Raw genomic sequence first — 21,213 nt, 5'->3', positions numbered from 1 at the left:
TATATTGTGTGTATATATACACAGGTCTTTACTAGTATACAGTATATATTGTGTGTATATATATATACACAGGTCTTTACTAGTATACAGTATATATTGTGTGTATATACACACACAAAGAGAGAGAGTCTGTATCAGTCATTACATAAGGGAAACCGGAAGACCTAGGACTGCAGATATGCAAACTGCAAACAAAGCAGTGTTTGCTTACCATTTTCACACCACTCTCACTCACCACGGATGGTTTTTGTAATATAGCTACTTCTAATCGAGAATATGTCTGATAAGGAGTTGCACATGGCATCATCGGCCTGGTGCGCCATTTGGCTTTCGTTCAGGTTGCTGACCCAGGTCAAGGTCAGTTCCACAGGTGCAGTGATCTGGATTGGCCGTGTAGGAAGGTAAAGGGCAATGCCAGGTCACAGTAATCCTCCCATATGATCCCCTTTAACCCTTAAAAGCCTCAGTCTGCTGATAAAGGTGATGTTCAGGGCTGATAAGAGTTTAAGGCTAAGGAGGCCCAAGTCATGATGCAGAGAGGTCATGACCCTTCTGGAGTGTTAAGGCATCCAACTTGAACTCTGTATGTGTGTGTGTGTGTGTGTGTGTGTTTAAGTCTGTGCAGGTAAGTGTAAACAGATGTTAACACTGTTACAGCTAACAGCCTCTAGGGCAGACAGGCTGTTACACTTAAGTTACCAGACCCTACTCTAACAAGCATCTGCATCATAAACAGTCTTCTCAGACAGTGACTTCAATTACGGTTGAATTAGATGGCAAATCAAAACAGATCTCAGACTCAATATTTGTAAACAATCCTTTTGGTCACAGGTGTTTTGTTGCCTTTCCCATAAGCCATTGGTAATGAATGGTAAATGTAAAAGAGCAGAATCTCCTGGCATAACTCTGTCAGACTACTCTATATGTGTGTGTGAGAGAAAGAGAGAGTAAAAAAGCCATAGAGAGCGTGAAAGATGGAAAGAAATAATGAAAGGGAATGTGACATACAGTTTTCTAGCCACATAACGAGGAAGATCTAAGCTATTTAAGCCAGGGACAGAAGGAAGTGAGTGTGTGTGTGTGTGTGCTCCGGAGATCAGTAATCCAGATCAACCTTAAATGATGGATCACACACATCACGCTGTGGCAACATGCAAGTCAGGTGTTATCACTGGAGGATAGACTGACATAATGACAAACACATAAAACCACCAAACTCATGCACACAAACACATTCTCACACACACACACAGACACACAAAACTGCACATAGCATGCCAAGAACACTGAACAAACCCCTTGCTATACTGATGACTACACATGGATATCAGATGTGTACTCACCTGAAATATATACTAAACACAGACACAAACACTACCATCATCTCACACAAAGGTTCATAAACACACTGGCCCACAGACAGAGCAGGTAATTAGATTTGTAGCCACCTGGAGCATCCACTGAACACACACACACATATATACACACAACCCTACAGCAGGACAGAGCACTTCCTGTGTGACTCACAGGTGCTGAGATGGCAACGTAAGGACATGTGGACCTAACAACAGGAGTATTACTCACTGCCAAGAGCAGCTAAGTGTACAGACACACACACACACACACACACACACACACACACACACACACACACACACACACACACACACACACAAACAGAGCACTCTGTGGCCTCCTACAGACACACACAGACACACACACAGACACACACAAAGACACAGACACACACGCACACACACACACACGTACACACTTCCAGCCTGTTCTGCTTTTATTCCCTTCTTGGGAGGTAGAGCACAAACAGCATTAGTCGTATAAATAGAGCAAAGTCACCTCAATGAGTACACAGTAACTCACACACATTTATACACACACCAGCACGCAACATCGGGTTCACAAACACACTCACAAAGAAGATATATTCACTCACGTACCAGACCTACATAGCTAGACACCATAAAGCACACACAAACACACAGAATGAGCTTGATGTCTTTATTACTTAAATTCCATAGAATAAACTCAAATCTGCAGACAGCTCTCTCCCTCTCTCCCTTATGGATGGCTTTACCAGATGCTTAGTGGGAGTACGGTTCCTCAGTCATTCTCAAGCCCATGGATTTAACCCACCGCACTCTCACACTTCATAAGCCTTGCACGTGATGAAGACATCCACCGCCACCTTGTTGCTAGAGGCCTGACAGTGATGTTCCACCCAGAGCCAGACACTCTGCCCCAGAAACAAACCACTTGAGTCAGCTATTATGTGGGCCTGCCAGAGTCCAGGAGGAGCAGTGGAAGCAGGGAAAACTATGGCTATCCTGGAACTGATATCTATGAGAAAAGCCAATCTCAATTTACAGTGTTCTTGGTGTATGAGGTTAACTGGGTCATGAGAAATCAACAGAGAACTCTACGCAGAATCATTAAGATGATCATCATACAATGATGATGAGACAATGCTGTGAGAGGGAGTCTTGAACATCTAATTGGGCAGCCAGTAAAAGAGAGAATATAACTGTGCATGTGTGTGTGTGTGCGTGCTAGCATGAGTGTAAGTGAGCGTGCGTGTGTGTGTATGTGTGTCCTGTAGCACTAACTGAGCTCTTGTGGGTTCCATTAAAGTAGAGCACATTACTGTACTGTCCACACCCATCTCACATTATTGGAGGGCCATGTTTCACAACACTACCAAAATCAATCCCCATGCAGTCAGCAGCTGGATGCGGAATTCTTTCCTAGGGGGGTCTTAACGTGGCCCAGCATGAACAGCACTGGGACAAATCCATACAAAACACTCACTCACTCCAGGCCACTGTGACAAAGCAGGGCTGTCACACTAAGGGTGTCTGTGTGTGTGTTTGGGAGAGACTGTGTGTGTGTGTGTGTGTGTGTGTGTGTGTGTGTGTTTTGGGGGGGATAAAATCAATGAAATACTGGTTGACAAATAATAACCGCAAGTATAAATGATAAAAACTGGAAGTAAATGCAGGGAGTAAGGCTCCCAGAGCCAGGTCAGTCCTGTATCCATGCACTTCAATAATATTCCTTCGATGTTCCAGAATGTCTCAATAATTTGTAAACTCCATTCAAGTGCTAGTTCCACCATGCACTGCCATGTGGAGCTGATTTTAACATCAATATGCAGGCTAGGTATTAACATGTAATTGGAGAGGAACAGAGGTCATATCATAAATACGGAACCATTTGTTTATCAGCCTATAAAACATGGATCATTGGGTGAGTATAAAATATGTCAATGGATAAACCCAAAGAGTGTGGTATGCTACTTTAAGAGCATCATCTCATGTGAAATATGATCTTGATGTCATACCGATTGCCAATGATAGATGTCTCAACCCTGACGAAGGGTTTTGAGAGATCACTCCAGACACCACTGACCTTGACACAGTGCAACTAAAGCACACCTGATACTGATTCAAATTCAGTAAATCATCTGACCTGCATCTGGGTCAGGGGGTTGTAATAAGAGGGCGCCAGTATGTCTTGGGTCCTAATGCAATAACCAAAGTTATAAGCCATTTGCTGATCACATCTACCACTCCTATTTATCAAGTTAGATTAACAAATGCTTGCAGATCTTATAACTTCCCAACCTGGCATCGGCTGCCGTGCTGCACCACACAAACAGGAAACAGATACACACACAGAAACGCAGAGAATTCATCCAAATACACAGAATGCAGTAGTAGGGTAGATGTTTTTCCTACCATACTCTACTGCTAACAATACTATGTCAAAGAAGTGCATACTATGTTATGATCTTAAGTGCATAAAACCTAAGGACACTTGGCATAAAGTGTGACCTGCGCTAACTAAAGGATAGTTTTAGAATAGGACATGCCAGAGTAAATATGTAAGCCTTAGAACGTGTGATGGCCAAAGCCTGTGTGTGAGGCAGAGGGGAGTAAACAAGGAACACACACAGAAATCAGCAGGCGTGTGTGACAGGAGTGTGTGACGGCAAGTCTCACATACTGATGCCCGAGCGGGCAAATTACACCGCAAACCCACTATGGGTCGCTATGACAACAGCAGGAGACTCAGAACGACTGTGCCAGGTGAACACCTGTGCCTCTCTCACACACACACATCAACAAATACACAAAAAACACAAATACACACACACAAGCCAACATTCATACACAGTCACACACAAAAACAGACAGCATATAAATACACACACAGACACGCATGCGCGTGCACACACACACGCAGGCCTGAGGAAATCAGAGTGCAGGGGCTTTCCCTGCTGTGTGTCTTATTACTGCAGCTTTGCTCTAATTAGGTGACACGTCTGTTTTCACACTCAAGTGAGAAACTGCCTGCAATCCCTACACACCCACACACACACACAAACAGCAAACATTCTAACACACACACACAAACACACACACTGCAGCCACTACTGCACTCACACAAGGACATCATCACTCTATTCAGTGTGACACACACATAAACACACCTGATGCCATGATTAGACTGTGATGGTGTATGTAATAATTCAGTGTGTGGAGGAGGGCAGGGGGATTGAGAATGTGGCTGGCCAGGACAGTTTGATGTGAAGATGCATTAATAGGTGTGTTATGCTGCACTTCGTCAGATTCATGTCATAATATCTCACAGGCAAGTGGGATGGCATATTTAATCAAATCTGAGTCAGTGTTTCTGGGCGTATGTCAAGGCTTCAGAGGACAAAGGTGGATAGGAGTACATCCTGGTGCTGGAGAGGATGGTATGATGTGTGTGTTTCTGTGTGTGTGTTTCTGTGTGTGTGGGTGGCTGGACAGGTGTGCTTTGCACGTTTCTGAGCCGCAGCAGAAAAAGCCGACTCAGCACTCCTGTGCCCCGGCCTGAACAGAATGCAGTCTGTTATGTGTGTGTGTTACACACAGTTCATCAGGGCTCACACATGCAAGGCACAGCTAACCTCTGACCTTTAACCTTCAATGCTAAAACAACAGGAAATTCTTCCTCCCACTTCCTGTCCGTGGGGCCTGGTGGGGAGGAGGAAGAGCCGACCTGTCGTCCCCAGCAGCAGACAGGACCCTGAGCCCTCCACACAGGATGGGCTGCTCAGCTCTCCCACATAAACAACATCCCTCTCTCCAACATCTCTCTTTCCCCAACATCTCTCTCTCTCTCTCTCTCTCTCGCTCTCCAACATCTCTCTCTCTAACATATCTTCTCTCTTTCTTCAACATCTCTCTCTTTCTTCCTCTTTTCCTTGTTCCCCAGTTAGACTCCTCTGTTCTGAGCTGAGCTATGAACCCAATGGCATTGCCTTTACCTTTCTACCTCTTGTGTCCAGTTTGTTTTTCCTCTGTGACTGCGAAATGTGAACATGAGAACAAATAACCTGTAAGAGAGCAACCCAGCCCTCATCTGTTCAATGACCAAACACAGACACACACAAAGGAAACAGACAGAAAAAAATCTCTCTCTCACACACACACACACACACACACACACACACACACACACACACACACACAATGGGTACAGAGACTACATTTCTGCTGTCCTCATTAGGCCTGTGTACTAAATAAGCTCTAGATCAACACACACACAAATGGCGCGTACCTTCTTGAGCAGGCGTGTGGAGTCCTCACTGATCTGCATGAAGCGCATGATGACGTTGTTCAGGTAGATGTCGCTGAGCGTGGCGTGATCCTTGCTCTCCCGTCGCACCTGGTTCAACAACAGGTACCAGCAGTTCACTGGAGACAACAGGTTCTGATCTTTTCTACAGAGAGAAAGGGGGGGGGAGAGAGAGAGAGAGAGAGAGAGAAAGGGGCAGGATGGGTTAGGGAGAGAGGGAGAGGAAGAGATATAGGTAAGAAATGGGACCAGAAAAATAACCAATGCCAAAAGCCTGTTTCTCCTCTATCCCATGATGGTTACTGTCCTACAAAGCAGCATCTGGAGTCACTAACTTCCATGTGTGTGTGTGTGTGTGTGTGTGTGTGTGCGCATGTGCGTGTCCTATGTGGTGTGTGTGTGTGTGTGCATGATATGTGTGTGGTTGTATGTGTGTGGCGAGTGTGTTCTTTGCAGCTGCATTACACAGCGACATTTCTGGGGCATACTGTAGAGGCGTGGTTCTGGGACAAAGCCATGCTAACAGGGGAACGGCCACGCGGCTGCCACGTCCACACACACACGCGCACACACACGCCAAAATAAACCTGTGTTGGAGGCCTGGAGGACTGCGGGCCTAGAGGGACATGAGCTATTTGAGTGAGCCACAGTTTGCTGCAGCAGCACATTTTTAGTACAGATTTTTACATGTAGTACAGAAGGGAGAGTTAGCTTTGAGCATGGAGGGGGAGAGGAAATTACTGTATAAAAATGCGTACTATCTGGTGGAAGAGGGAAAGGGGAGGATGCTTGTATAAGTGGGTGTGTATGAGTGAAAGAAAGACGGAGCGATAGAGTATGTGTGTGTGTGGAAATTAGTTTGTGAGAGATGGCGAGAGATAAAGTTGACTCCTGAGTGACTTCCTCAGCATAACACTCTATAATCCCTGCAGGATCCATATGGAGGCTCTCCTCTGCTTCCTCTTCATCTTTCCATCTCTACATAACCACACGGGTCGTAATGTGTGTGTGTGTGTATGTGTGTGTGTGTGTGATAAAGGTATCCCAATGGCTCATCTACAGTGGGGAAAATAAGTATTTGAACCCCTGCCGATTTCGCAAGTTTGACCACTTGCAAAGAAATGTGTGATCTATAATTGTAATAGTAGGTGTATTTTAACAGTGAGAAACAGAATATCAACAAAAAAATCCAGAAAACTGCATTTTATAACATTTATGACTTAATTTGCATTTGATGCAGAAAATAAGTATTTGAACCCCTAGCAAAACATGACTTAGTACTTGGTGGAATAACCCTTGTTGGCAAGCACAGACGTCAGACTTTTCTTGTAGTTGGTCACCAGGTTTACACACATCTCAGGAGGGATTTTGGTCCACTCCTCTTTGCAGATCCTCTCCAATTCCTTAAGGTTGCGTTTTCAATGGGAGGGAATGAGGGAATGAGGTTCAAGCCCAATATTCCACGTTACATGGCCCCATCCATAGTCCCCTAGATGCAGTGGAGTCGTCCTGTACCCTTGGCAGAGAAACAGCCCCAAAGCATAATGTTTCCACCTCCATGCTTGACGGTGGGGATGGTGTCATATTCAGCATTCTTCCCCCTCCAAACGCGGCAAGTCGAGTTGATGCCAAAGAGCTTGATTTTGGTCTCATCTGACCACATCCTGTCTCCCAATCCTCCTTAGAATCATTTAAGTGTTCATTGGCAAACTTCAGACGGCCCTGTACATGTGCTTCCTTGAGCAGGGGGACCTTGCGAGTGCTGCAGTACTTCAAACCATTTCGGCGTAGTGTGTTGCCAATGGTTTTCTTGGTGACTGTGGTCCCAGCTGCCTTGAGATCATTCACAAGCTCCCCCTGTGTAGTTCTGGGGTTATTCTGCACCTTTCGGATGATCACCGATACCGCACGAGGGGATATCTTGCATGGAGCCCCAGACCTAGAGCGATTGACAGTTGTTTGGTGTTGCTTCCATTAACGAATAATCGCACCAATAGTTGTCTGCTTCTCACCAAGCTGCTTGCCGATGGTTTTGTAACCCATTCCAGCCTTGTGCAGGTCTACAATCTTATCTCTGACGTCCTTGGTCAACTCTTTGGTCTTGCCCATGGTGGTGAGGTTGAAGGTGTGAAGTATGATTCTTTGGACAGGTTTCTTTTATACACGTCACCAGTTGAGATCAGGTGTACCTTGTTAGGCCTAATGAGGACTAATCTGTGCGCTTCTTGGGCACATAACTGGTCATTGGGAGCCAGAATTCTTGCTGTTTGCTTGGGGGTTCAAATACTTATTTTCTGCATCAAATACAAATAAAGTCATAAATGTTATAAAATGCAGTTTTCTGGATTTGTTTGTTGATATTCTATTTCTCACTGTTAAAATACACCTACCATTACAATTATAGATCACACATTTCTTTGCAAGTGGCCAAACTTGCGAAATCGGCAGGGGTTCAAATACTTATTTTCCCCACTGTACGTGAGATGTTCTAGAAAGCTTGACTTTATATGCCAGTGATGAGCTGTGCTCATTTTTGTTCTAATTTCCTGTGGGTAGCATAGACTACCATTCACTAACAACCAACTAACTTCACTACTTAACTCCTTTCTAGACTGAGATTCATATGAACCTAGTCCACAGCTAAGCCTAATGTTCATTAGGTAAAGCAGGTCATGAAGTGTGAGGTCAGACTAGTGTGAACTCAATAACTCTCACAAGGAGGGTCAGAAGATTGGGTCCGTTAGATAACACTCACACACCCACACACACAATCACACACACACACACACACAGTTCAGGAACTCTGGCAGGGAGATGGCCCAGATCCCGGAGTGCATTGCGGAAGTGTGTGTCCGCTCCACCAAACTGCAAATTGGAGGCCTGGCTTCAGAATGGACTGACCCGGTAGGGCCAAACACGCACTGCTGACCTGACCTATTCACCACAGCAGAATCAACCTATAATGACCTACGGTTCTCTCTCTCTCCCTCCAGTTCTGAGCTGATTTCCCGTTTATCATTCTTTCTCTCTATCTCAGTTGAATAAAGCTTTGTGGGAGACTGGCCAATAAAACAAGAACATTACAAAACCACATCTTGCAACTAGTGTGTGTGTTGTTACTGTTGTTTCTGTAAGTCATTCAACATATTGCTGTATGTATGTGTGTATGTGTGTGTGTATATATATATATCTCATTATAGCAGAATATAGCATTATGTGCTATAAAGTGATGTTTTTATGAAGACGAACACAGAGAGAGAGAGAGAGAGAGAGAGAAAGAGAGAGAGTGGGCGGGGGAGAGAAATAGAAAGAAAGAGGTATGACCCAAGGCTACAGAGGTACAATCAAAGACAAAAGTTGCCGTAACGATCTTCATTTTTCTTCACAAGCACCCATACCCGGGTAAAAGAAACTCTTCTCCAGGCTTAGATCTCTCCTCCTCCTTGAGCACCTCCTTTTCTCTCATTCCATCCCTCGCTTGTATCCAACCATCATCATCATCATCATCATCCCCTCAGAGGCATATCACTTCAGTTAACATTAGGGGTGGGTCAGGATTTTCCAATATTAGAGTAGTCATTAAATTGAACAAAACATTTTAAAAAGTGTATGCTATTGCTTGTATTGGCGCCTGCTATTAAATAGCATGTCTAATAACAGTTGACTAGTAGTCTAACAGTTCCCAGCGATTATCGAACACTATTTTTTGCTTGAATTGCCGATCCCCAGTTGACATTTTTTTCCTTTTGACTGAACTTTTTTCCTTTCTCCCTCCCTCTATTATCTTTTTAGCAAAGGTAGCAGTTCCCACCCACTTCAGTTCCTCGTGTAGTCAGTACCATAGACATAGTATACATGTCTATGGTCAGTACAGTCCGTCACCCACCATTAACACACCTCCATTAACAAAATGCAAAGCCCCTCTACAAGATGTCTGATTTCCTCACTTGCTTCTGTCACAGGACCTCCTATTATAAAGCCTCCCACTCTTGGCTTCTCCATCTGTCTGTCAGACGCATGCTGAGCCAAAGGATGAAGGATAAAACCCGGAAAAGCTGACGGAGGAAAACAGTGTAGGAGACCCTTGTTAAACAGAGCTATTGTTCACCAGTCATCGCTCCGCCTTTGTGGCTTTTTGACAGGACTGTTCCTTAAACAGACCTAACTTATGGAAATGAAGGGGGGGGGGGGGAATGCATAAACATTCAGGGGTGTAAATATTTACCAGCAGCTGAACATCAGACTAAATATAATGAGGGATTTTACAGGTAACACAATAAACACCGGGGTTGGCAGGAATCGAACATGGTGTTTGGGAGAAATTCTCTGCAAATGTTATGTAACGAACATAGCCCAAGAGAGACCTGATTGCATTTCATAAAAAGGCTGCTCAGGATTGCGCAATTTTATGAGACAAACTTCATGCACTTCAATATGAACTCAATACTTTTCACTGTCCTGATGCAAGAGTGGAAAAGAGAGGTAATGTATTGGAGATGGTCATTGCGTAGCACATTTTTAAGAGGCCATTTTGATCAGTGAATACACTGCAGCCATCAGTAAAGGTCTCCATTGCACTGTTCATAACAAAGGACTGACATGGACATTATTGTCTATTCATTCAGCGACATAGAGCTATTGTCCATTTAGCCAGTACATACCATAATGTTTATTCTATTTGAATAGCACTGAGTGGCTAAAAGTCCTGCTTGACTGTTCCCCTGAGCGGTGCAGATATGCCCGAGACCAGCACCCGGAGGAGGCAGCAGTGCAAACATAATGAAATAACTCCCCCATCACTCCCTCTGTAAACATGACCTAATGTGTAATAGCTCTGCAAACAGTTAGTGCCCATCAAAGAAACTCCTCAAACATATTCACATGTACACACGCGCACACACACACACACACACACACACACACACACACACACACACACACACACACACAGACACACAGACACAGGCGCACAGACACAAGCACACAGACACACACAGACACACAGACACAGGCGCACAGACACAAGCACACAGACACAGGCGCACGCACACACACACACTCACATGCACAAACATTCACACCCAGTCAGCTTGATCAGCAGATATCCGCTTTGCTGAGAATTAGTGTGTCTTTCAATATCCTCTGTGTGTATATGTGTGACTTTCGGTCTGGATGTTTGCATGTCTCTCCTTCTGTGTGTGTGTGTGTGCACGCGCACATTCATTCTGGTGGAACTAAAAGTAAGAAAACAGATCCAAGGAAAGAGTCCATTCAGTTCCCATGGGAGCAGAGAGGCGAGAAAACAGAGAGAGGAGAGAAGAGAGAGGGGAGAGGGGAGAGAGAGAAAGAGAGAAAGAGAGAGAGATAGAAAGGGGAGAGGAGAGCGAGAGAAAGAGAGAGCAAGTATCAGAGAGGGATTCAAGCAACGGTGTCCTTATTTTTCTGACTATAGAACTACTTTCCTGTGTGCTAATTTTTGTTTGAGAACTAGGATGAGCCGTTCAAGGCCCCGATGCATCTCACACCATAACCCCCTCCTGCTCTCTCTCCTACGCTCACCAATGCAGCACTTACACTGCAGTCAGCTGAGAGGAGAAGAAACATTAGGCTATACCTGCAGCGTATGAGGACAACTAAAGAAAAGACGACGACAACAAAGACGACGAAAGCGTTGTCAAAAAACAACTGGATAAAGAAAAAGTCGGAAAAAAAACAATCAAAAATTTAAATTTAAAAATAATGTAACATCTACAATAAAACCTTCGTCTCTCCTCCAACCACTCCTAATCCATATCCAGATTAAAGAGGCATTGGAGAGGGGAGTAGTCCCATTGACCTCCTAGCCTCTCCATCTCCCTCCTCCTCTGGTCACCTCTCGTGTGCTGGTGCCCAGGAGGCCTGAAGTCCTGCTGCTGGTGGTGGTGGTGGTGGTGGTGGTGGGGGCCCGCCCAGCCCTCATCCATCACCCTTAGGGCTCACCTCAGGCAGGGCAGGTGGCACCCTGCTTCCACAAGTGAAGCACAGAGAGAGAGAGCCCACTTTCACCCAGACATGCCCCTAATCTCCCTCATCATACAGGTAGGGATAGAGATGATGCTGCTCACACAACCTCTCAAACACACCAGCCAACACACACACAAACACACACACACAGATACAAACACATCAAAGAACAAACAAACCAACCCACACACACTACAAGGCCTTCATTTTGGCCTCTTAATAACATTTGATTGTGCTCGCTGACCAATCCAAAGCCCAAGAGCATTATAGTCGTATTCTCTCTATTGACCTCACTCCAACACCCACTCTCCCTCCCTCTCTCTCTTTCTTTGTGTGTCCATATTTTCTTTACCTCACTTCCTACCTTTGGCCCCCTCAATCTCATCTTTTGTTCCTCCCCTTTCTCTCCCTCCTTCAGCCTCTCTCCTTCTCTCCTTCAGCCTCTCTCCTTCTCTCCCTCCCTCTCTCTCTCCCCCTGCTTTCCACTACGGAAATACCAGCTAATTACTCAGCTCATTTTGATGCTAATTCATGCGCTTACAGTGCGAGTGGCTAAGCCGGCTTCTGCAGTCAGTGCTGAGGCTCAAGTTAAAGTTGGCCCTCTAATCTGCTTTGGCTTCTTTCCAGACAAAACCACCGTAGCAACTGACGGAAGCAGGACCGAGCCCAGCACCTCAGATACCCAGCTGGATAAATTACAGACTGGACCTAGAGTCCACAGTATGTGTGTGAGTGTGTGTGTGTGTGTGTGTGTGTGTGTGTGTGTGTGTGTGTGTGTGTGTTTTTGTGTTCTTAAAAGGAAAAGTGTACCATAGCTATGTATGTGACTGAGTGCAGTCACAGTCTGTGTGTGTGTGTGTGTGTGTGTGACCCTAACTCACCCAACACACACACACACACACACACACACACACACATATATATATATATATATATATATATAAAAAAGCGGTTTGTGTTGAGGGCGGGTTGAATTAATGCGTTGGGTGAGTTAGGGTCGCTTGTGAGTGGACACTGACACACACACACACACACAGACCCAGCATATATATATATATATATTTATATATATATATACACACACACACACATATACACACACACAGACCCAGCATATATATATATATATATATATATATATATATATATATATATATATATACACACACACACACACACATATACACACACACACACACACACACACACACACGGCAAAATAATACCTGACCCGCTACCCGATCCAAACATTTTCCCCCCAAAATGTTTACATTAATTCGTGCATTCTTTGGGCCAAGTAAAACCTCTACTTTTGAACGAGATCAGAATGCCCTGCCACACTTTAACTAAGCCTACCTGAAGCATTCACAAAATCCTTTGGTCAAACAAATGCAGCAAAAATACTAAATATTCTCACAAATTCGACAAGGCAGTTTAGCCAACCATGTAGGGAGATTATGACATATTTGTAAATTGCCAAAAAAGCATTTGATAATGTCAGCAATAGCCTATTTTACTGGGCTACGTATCATTAAGTCTTGTGTCAGTGCTGTTGTTGATTATCCTCCAGTACTGTGGTCATCTTCGCCTACACCGTGCCTAAACACTTCACTTTTGTTCATTGTGTGTGTGTGTGTACACTTTCCCACAACGGCAATGATTGTTAAGGATGTAGCGTGTGACGACGGACGTCCGCGAGCATCCACTTATTTCGGATCGGCCCTCGCATCACTTGCGTGTCAATGCATGTGTAAATGCCCTTTTTCATCTTCTGCTTTACCATTATTCAAATATTTTAGCGGCGTCTCAGAAACACGCCTCACTAAAAACATGTTTATCCGGCACAGACACCCTCTGGGCACAGCATCACGCAATGAAAACCACCGAATGCTCAGACTCAGACTCACTCCCGTCTCCCACACATATACACACACACACACACACACACACACACACACACACACACACACACACACTTGCCCCTTCGCTACAGTTGTGCTGTGCACACAGCTGCTATGGCCATCCCCAGTCTCCATCCAGCCGGCGTGGCTTCTATTTGTGGACGCTGAGGGCAAACACTCAGCCAGCGCCGTCTCTGCCTCTGCCTCTGCCGCCAGTTCAAACACTATGCAAATGTCTGACTTTTCCATGCGCTCCCGCTCCCATAGCCCGGTAATGAGACCACAAGCACCGCCGAAGGAATGTGTGTCAACATTCCGACGGGAACGCCGGGGTAACGCAGGCAAGATGGAGGGCTTGATCATGACTGCTCGCAAAAACATGTGGATGGACATAAAATACATCAAACCGACCAGGACAAACAGACTGGGAGCCTGAGGAGAGGTTGTTAAAGTGCCACTCATCTTGGAATACTAGCCTAAAAGCAGGGAATACTAAACATCTTGAACCCATTTTCTTCAAGTAGTAGCTCTGAAGGAAGAGCAAAGGGTCAGGAAAGTAGTAGCGTGGATGGCAGCTGATTGTTGGAACGGCTTTGGCCTTGATCCAGGCCTGTGATGGTCCACAGTCATTAGCTATCTAGATGAGAAGTGTGCAGAGGCAGTGGTGTGCGTGCCAACACTGTGGGCTGGTGGAAACGCTCTATATACGCAAACGCCAACGATTTCCCAAGGAGAAGGGGACTTGTCTACACTGTCAAAAATTCTCACAGAGGACAACTAATAATACACAGACACACATTCTTTCTCTTTCAGGCTCACTGTTTCTTCCTCTGTTACACTCACTTACACACTTCTTCTTTCTCTAACACACACACACACACACACACACACACACACACTTAGGACCCTGCATGACTCACAGGAATGGTCCCAGGCAGACCACAACTCTGGCAGGATGTGGCCATTCTGAGTCCTTTGTCATCTTGTGTTTTTAGTTAGAAATCCGTACCAGTAAAGAGCTGGCCAGTATGGGGGCTACAAAAACAGACCAGGAGCCCAAAGAATGCACTAAATGTCAATCTAAATAGGCATTCTTCAATCCACACACTTTTGGCCAAAGCTGTCTGGTGTAGTACAGTGGAGATGACAAGGGTAGCATTTGCGAGCCAATTATGGAAAGGAGCAAAACAACATTTTCTAAAGTAATGTTAGACTTTTGTCTGAGATGAATCAAGCCCTGTTTACAGTGTGTCAGGGTGATGGCTGACATGGGAATGGTTGACTGGCAGTTTCCTTCCGTGAGGAAGGACAGAGAAAGAGAGAAAGAGAACAGGGTGCAGCAGAAGAGAGAGGGAGAGAGAGGCAGATAAACTGAGAGAGCCAGCACATTCACGGCTGCCCACATGCAATATCACATTACAACTTCACTGTCTCCTTTTATTCCTATATTCATGCAAATACTTTTTTTTTTCAAGACAGCACCAAATTAATCTCTCTCCCTCTCTCTCTCTCTTTCTTTCTCTCTTTCTCTCAGAGTGCATTTGGGCCCAGTGACAAGAGGAAATGAGCTGTCTGGTATTAGGAGAGCAGTCCCTGGAGGTGTGCGGTTTAATAATGCGCAATAAACAAGCTAATGGAATCATCTCATTTGGTCTCTTCCTTTCATTCTTTCCTGTTAGGCTGAGATTGAGACTGATGGCTCACATTCGTATTTGCAGTGAATGTGAATTAAACATGGCTTTCCACTGCTGTGTGAGACATTGAAATGCACAGAAACTGTTAGCTGGACACATTTTTCCAGTGGACAAGGAGAGAAAGAGAGTGACTGTTAATTCAGCCAAGATACACACACACACACACACACACACACATACACACAGTGCTACATATGCATGCACGCGCACACACAATTTCAGCTCAGTACAGTAAGAGGCTATACTTAATTCTGGGATTGACGTTCAGTAGCACAAAGTATTTTTATCCTCCTAATTCATATGACTTTCAACTTCTTAATCTGTCTGAATTCACTCTATTGTTTTTTGTAGAACTGATCCTAACCTTAAGCCCGTCTGCCACATACATTCTCTCTTTCTCTCTCACACACAGACACACAGACACAGACACACACACAGACAGACACACATACACACACACACACACACACACTATTTACTTGTACTGCTGGTGATCCTTGGTGCTCCTGGTCTTAGCCATGAAGCGCTCTGCGAGTTTCTCCAGGTTGCGGGAATACTCCATCTCGATCTCTGACTTCTTGCGGAAGAAGTCCTGCAGGTCCTGCAGTAGCTGCACCCGCATGTCCGTCTGCTGCTCCAGACATTTCTGCTGCTCCACCAGCTGCGCCCGGATCTCTGGACAAACACACACACACACACACACACACACACACAGGTCAATTCAACTTTTCATAACATTTCATTCACTTTAGTTCAGGTCCACTCTACCAGATTCAACAGTATGCAGGTATTTTTTGAGGCAGGTTTTTATAGAAATCATTTTGATGATATATGGTCATGTGAAGGACATGAAAGACACAGTGAAACACACAGTCATTACTCACTGGCCGCCCTGGTTACACACTGTGTAGTTCTATGTTTCGGGACAGATAACCCCGCAAAAATGTAAGACGTTTTCACAGCGTAACATCGGCAACTGTATGGCCAAATGGCACCAGTTAGTATGCTAGAATGATTTGATCAGAACCACCTGTACTGCTGTTGGTGGTAGTTGTTGTAGTTATCTTGCTGGTTCTAGCCTGAAACTTCATACTGTTGCTTCAAGTCAACTCAAGTCATCTCAATTCCAGTTAATTCCCTTCCATGCCATTCATTTTTGTTATTAATATAGAGGTATGGGCTATGGCATACTTTCTGCTGCCTGTTCTGTGTTTTGAGCTGGACATTGTATAACTGAGCAACACAAATTAATTTGCCTTTTATTTCTCACTCAAAAACAAAAACACAACATAAGGGCACAGTGTCACTTGCCATCTCACACCAGCTGTCATGTTAGCTCTGTGTGTGTGTGTGTGTGTGTGTGTGTGTGTGTGTGTGTGTGTGGTTGTGGTTGTACACGCACATGCATGTGCATGTGTGAGGGTATGCTCATGCCTTTTTCAGGATAAAGAGGACTCAGGACTCCAACCACAACCTCAATCACAATCATACAAATCAGAGAGTGGTGCGGTGGGTAGATCAGTCACTGTAATCATAATCATAGCGTAATGAGTACCCTACGCTAGAGCAGCAGGATAGCAGGAGAGGCTGCTTCACATATGCTAAAGACATGGAACGGCTCCAGACTCAGAGGGATCATCCCATTACAACACCACACTAGAGAGAGAGAGAGGATCGCAGCTGCCTTCAGAAACCACCGCCATCCCAAAGGGGTCCAAATGATGACCCGCTCCACAGAAAAACCACATTCAGGTGGATCACCGCAATGTAAGTGAGGCCAGTTTAATTTGGTTAGGACTGATTGGCCTCAAAGTGATCCACATTAAAGTCCCCCAAGCTTTGTAGGGTATGGTAATGACAGTCTTCACTTGGGTGCCTCCAGGCAACTAAGATGGCAGGCATCATTTCAAACAAAATATGGCTAAGTTAGGGGTAGACTCAAATACTACCCACAAAGTAAGCTATTCAATTCTTGCACACTGAATTATTGAAGGATAGTCTTTGTTAACAGACCACCTGTCCTGTTCATCATGTCATGCATCCCATGGACACCCCCAGATAAAGGGCTCTTTTCCAGGATTAGGTTATAAGTGAGAAATACAAAAAAAACTGTTGGACTGGTATGCAAAACATAAGGTACCAGAAGTGGAAGAAAAAACCTGCTGTGCACACTGTGCATAAGGCGAAGTTGTACAGTGACACACAAGTGTGAGTGTGTGTGTGTGTGTGTGTCTGTGTGCGTTTGTTGGGCTAGGCGAGTGTGCTGTGTGGATTCTGTTGCAGGGCATGTTGTTGCATGGTTGTGTGCAGTTAGGGGAGTGGCCTTAATGTAAACGATATTAGCCTTGATGATGTGTGTGCAAAGTGATACCCTTTCGCTTTCAGGATTGGGACTGGACAGAAGTACTCTTGAGGGAGTGTGACAGGACAGGAGTGAAAATCCTCTCCCGTGCCACCCTCTATGGTACATACTCCTATATCCACACACACGCACACACACACACACACACACACACACTCACACTGCCACATCTAACCTCATTCCATCTCACCCCAGGTAGCTGAGGTTTTCTTAAGGCAGGTCTCCTTCTCTCGCTACCTCTTTCACCACAGGGCTTCATCAAAGTTTAATTTCCCTACACACCTCAGCGTTGCCCACAGACATCCACACAGAGTGCACTTCCGCAGGGGTGTGTGTGTGTGTGTGTGTGTATAGAAGTATTCCAACTCTCACATCTCGGGATGGCTCAGCCACGTGAGCTCAGAGTTGATACACAAAGCCAAGGGAGCCGCCCTATACATGCAGCATAATGGGCACTATCAATGATTGCCCTATTTCTGCCCTGTTTTACACATAGATGCACAAACATGCACGCACACACACACACATTAAATGGTCAAGTTGGGGTAAGTTTCCTTTCCATAGCATTTTAGTGCTATGATTACCAGAGTGTGTGTGTGTGTGTGTGTGTGTGTGTGTGTGTGTGTGAGTCAGCGTGTCTGGAGGACATGTGGGACTGAAATTTGATTGGGGAGCAGTGTCTTCTTTCAATCCTTCATGCAGAAATATTTCTATTTTAAAAACAAACTGATTCTAATCGTGAGCCAAGCACGGCCATCATAATCCCTAGGGGTGGGGGAAAAAATCGATTTTTAGATTTCTCTCGATTCTCTCTAGAACGATTCTGTCTCGATTCAGAAAAGTTCATAATCGATTTTTTAATAAAATAAAAAAATAAAAAAAAATTATTAATATATATATATTTTTTTATTTTTTTTATTTTTTTACACATTCATTTTCTGTTGAAATGCAAGCTGCATCGATTATTGCATTGTTCATAGAAAGTCATAATTGTGACAAGGACACACTTTTTCTCTAATAAAAAAATAGATCTGTTGATTTTCTTTAATTATCAAACACAAAGTAGGAAGTGATTTGAGACTCTGAGTAGCAAACTCAAATGTTTTAAAAATCGAGACGCATCGATAATCGTTTTATCGGTTTAGAATTGATAATCGATAATCGGTTTAGAATCGAGAATCGGTTTAGAATCGAATCGTTGACCTCTGAATCGGAATCGAATCGTGAGGTGCCAAGAGATTCCCACCCCTAATAATCCCTAATGAATCCAGCACAGCCCTGGGAAAACCGCTGAAGAGGCCAGATCTGAACACCCTCCAGTTTAATCAGCCCCCCCCCCCTCCCCCTCCAAAAGAAATTAGACATCAGACAAGGGCTCTTTCAACAAGCACAAAAATTCAAAAATTGTCTGAAACCTCCTGAGATTTCTGGGCTGCAATGGCCCCCCCAAACAAACCTTTAAAAGACAAGGCTGTGGATGCCTGTGGCCATAGCTCATATACAGCCTCACTGACTCTGGATCAGCTTCCAGTCTGATTTGGTATGGATCCATGTCTGATTGGACTGCTATATATGATGACCTCCACTGAGGACCCTCATAAAAAAAAAAAGCAGCCGGCCCGTTGGGCCGCAGAGGAGGGATTTATGTCTGCACCTCCATCTACTTACTTAGCACATGCTCCGGTCCTCGGAGACCCACAGATAAGGGCATAAAAATACACAAGCCTGTGAAAAACGATGTTGTAAAACACTACAGCAAATCAATATGGCCGTCCCGAGGGCAAGTGCACATGTGAAGTCATTTCTTTATTTATTTCTCATTTTTATGGTGGCCCTCAAAAAGAACAACCTAATTTTCAGATCCATTCCAAGCACAGCTGATCTAAATGAGATAGTGCCGCTCTGCTGTCCAGCACAGCTGGGTCCACACGTCACCCAGAGGGCGGCAGACTCTGTGCCTGATCCATGCAGACCTATGCTGCAGTCAGCTAGTATTTGGGTGTTCACTACAGCATTACTAAACCCTTTCCTGAACTCTGAATGAACCTCTACTGTTAATCATATGAGCTCTATGACATGAATGCTGGTCTGAAGATTGAAATACTTTTGGATATTAACAGGCTTCCTCCAAACATCTATCACCCTATGATGATTGGCAAAAGGCACCATGAAATAATCCCAGATGATGATTGTATAGCACAACTCTTCAAAAATGCATTGGCTTAGACTAAACACAAACAAATCAAATCAATCAAACAAACAAACAAACAAACAAACAAAACATCCTGCCTCCTGCCTGAGGAAGGGCAGTGGTAGAGAGACACAAGCTGTGCTCTATGACTCGCCCTCACAGGCCACCCGCCATCTCTGGCGGAGTTCTTTCAATATGCATCCACAGGGGCAGTCAATCACTGACCGGGCGGCCGAGTGCTGATTCAATTAGAGCAGCTGCCCCCCAACTCCCCCACCCCCACATCACTGCCCAGTGCTGTCTGTCAGTTCTCAAGGCCATGCCCACCCCCCACCCTCTCTCTCTCTCTGTTCTTCAAATGTAATACAGAAATGACTTGGGCAGCCCACACTAATCAGCATTAAATGTTCCTCCAGTCTGATGGATGGACTAGCGGGAGAATAGAGAAGATTACCGTAATTTCCGGACTATTGAGCGCACCTGAATATAAGCCTCACCCACTGAATTTTTCAAAAATAATTATTTTTAACATAAATAAGCCGCACATGTCTATAAGCCGCAGGTGCCTACCGGTACATTGAAACAAATGAACTTTACACAGGCTAAAATTAATATCAAAAGTAATACAATAGTGATGCATATTATTAGTTTTGCCAGTTACGATAAGTGCACTGTTGCTTTAAGAGAGCACAGTTGCAAGAGTCAATCAGAAGCTAGAACGTTAGATTGAAGACAGAGAGATAGAAGAAAGACGCTAGTTTGAAACCAGTGAGCTAAAGAACTTGAAGACTGGATTTGTATTGTAGTAAACTTTTATTTTCTAAAGTGTTTTGAGTTGTGTTCTGTCTATGCCGGTAGACTGTGGTTATTTTGACATTAGTTAAGTTATTGAGAGATACTGAGAAATCGCGTGGAGCTAAGCATCCATGCGGCTGCATCCATGCTAGCATCCTAGCTCCACAAAGCCACCGTAACAGGTATCATAATCCATAAATTAGCCGCGTCATTGTTTAAGCCGCGAGGTTCAAAGCATGGGAAAAAAGTAGCGGCTTATAGTCCGGAAATTACGGTAGACATGCTGGGCCAGGCTGTGGATGTCTCAGTCTGAAGGCTTTTAAGAAGTGCTTTTTAAAGCTGTCAGTGAGGTGGAATTAGAACATTGTGAAAATGAGGAGCCTGAAAAGAGGAGGAGGACGAGGAGAAGACGAGGAGAAATCAAGATAAAGTGAAAAGGAAGTGCGTAATGATAGGATCCAGCTGGTCAAGAAGTCGTGTTGCAGATGAGAACGTTTGGCAGACAGGTGTCTGCACTGTGTCCGACCAAAAATAAGGACCCACTAAAGCCACCCAGAAGCAACTATTTTCAGGGTCTACTTTCATCAAAGACCGCTTCAGGCATATGGCATGCCTCAGGCAAAC

At 44.6% G+C, this 21,213-nt stretch overlaps 1 protein-coding gene across 2 annotated transcripts in view; it reads right to left on the bottom strand.

Moving 5' to 3' along the window:
- srgap1a (SLIT-ROBO Rho GTPase activating protein 1a) overlaps positions 1-21,213 on the bottom strand; it is a 102,844-nt gene that overhangs the window by 52,994 nt on the left and 28,637 nt on the right. For both annotated transcript variants that reach the window (XM_031564517.2, XM_031564519.1), the window contains exons 2-3: positions 15,721-15,916; positions 5,626-5,788 (exon numbers count right to left, since the gene is read on the bottom strand). In XM_031564517.2, the coding sequence (XP_031420377.1) occupies positions 5,626-5,788; positions 15,721-15,916 (359 nt within the window). The remainder of the gene's footprint in view (positions 1-5,625; positions 5,789-15,720; positions 15,917-21,213) is intronic.

Source organism: Clupea harengus, chromosome 3, assembly GCF_900700415.2.
Source record: "Clupea harengus chromosome 3, Ch_v2.0.2, whole genome shotgun sequence".
NCBI classification, from domain to species: Eukaryota; Metazoa; Chordata; class Actinopteri; order Clupeiformes; family Clupeidae; genus Clupea; species Clupea harengus.
This window is presented reverse-complemented; position numbering and strand designations above follow the sequence as displayed.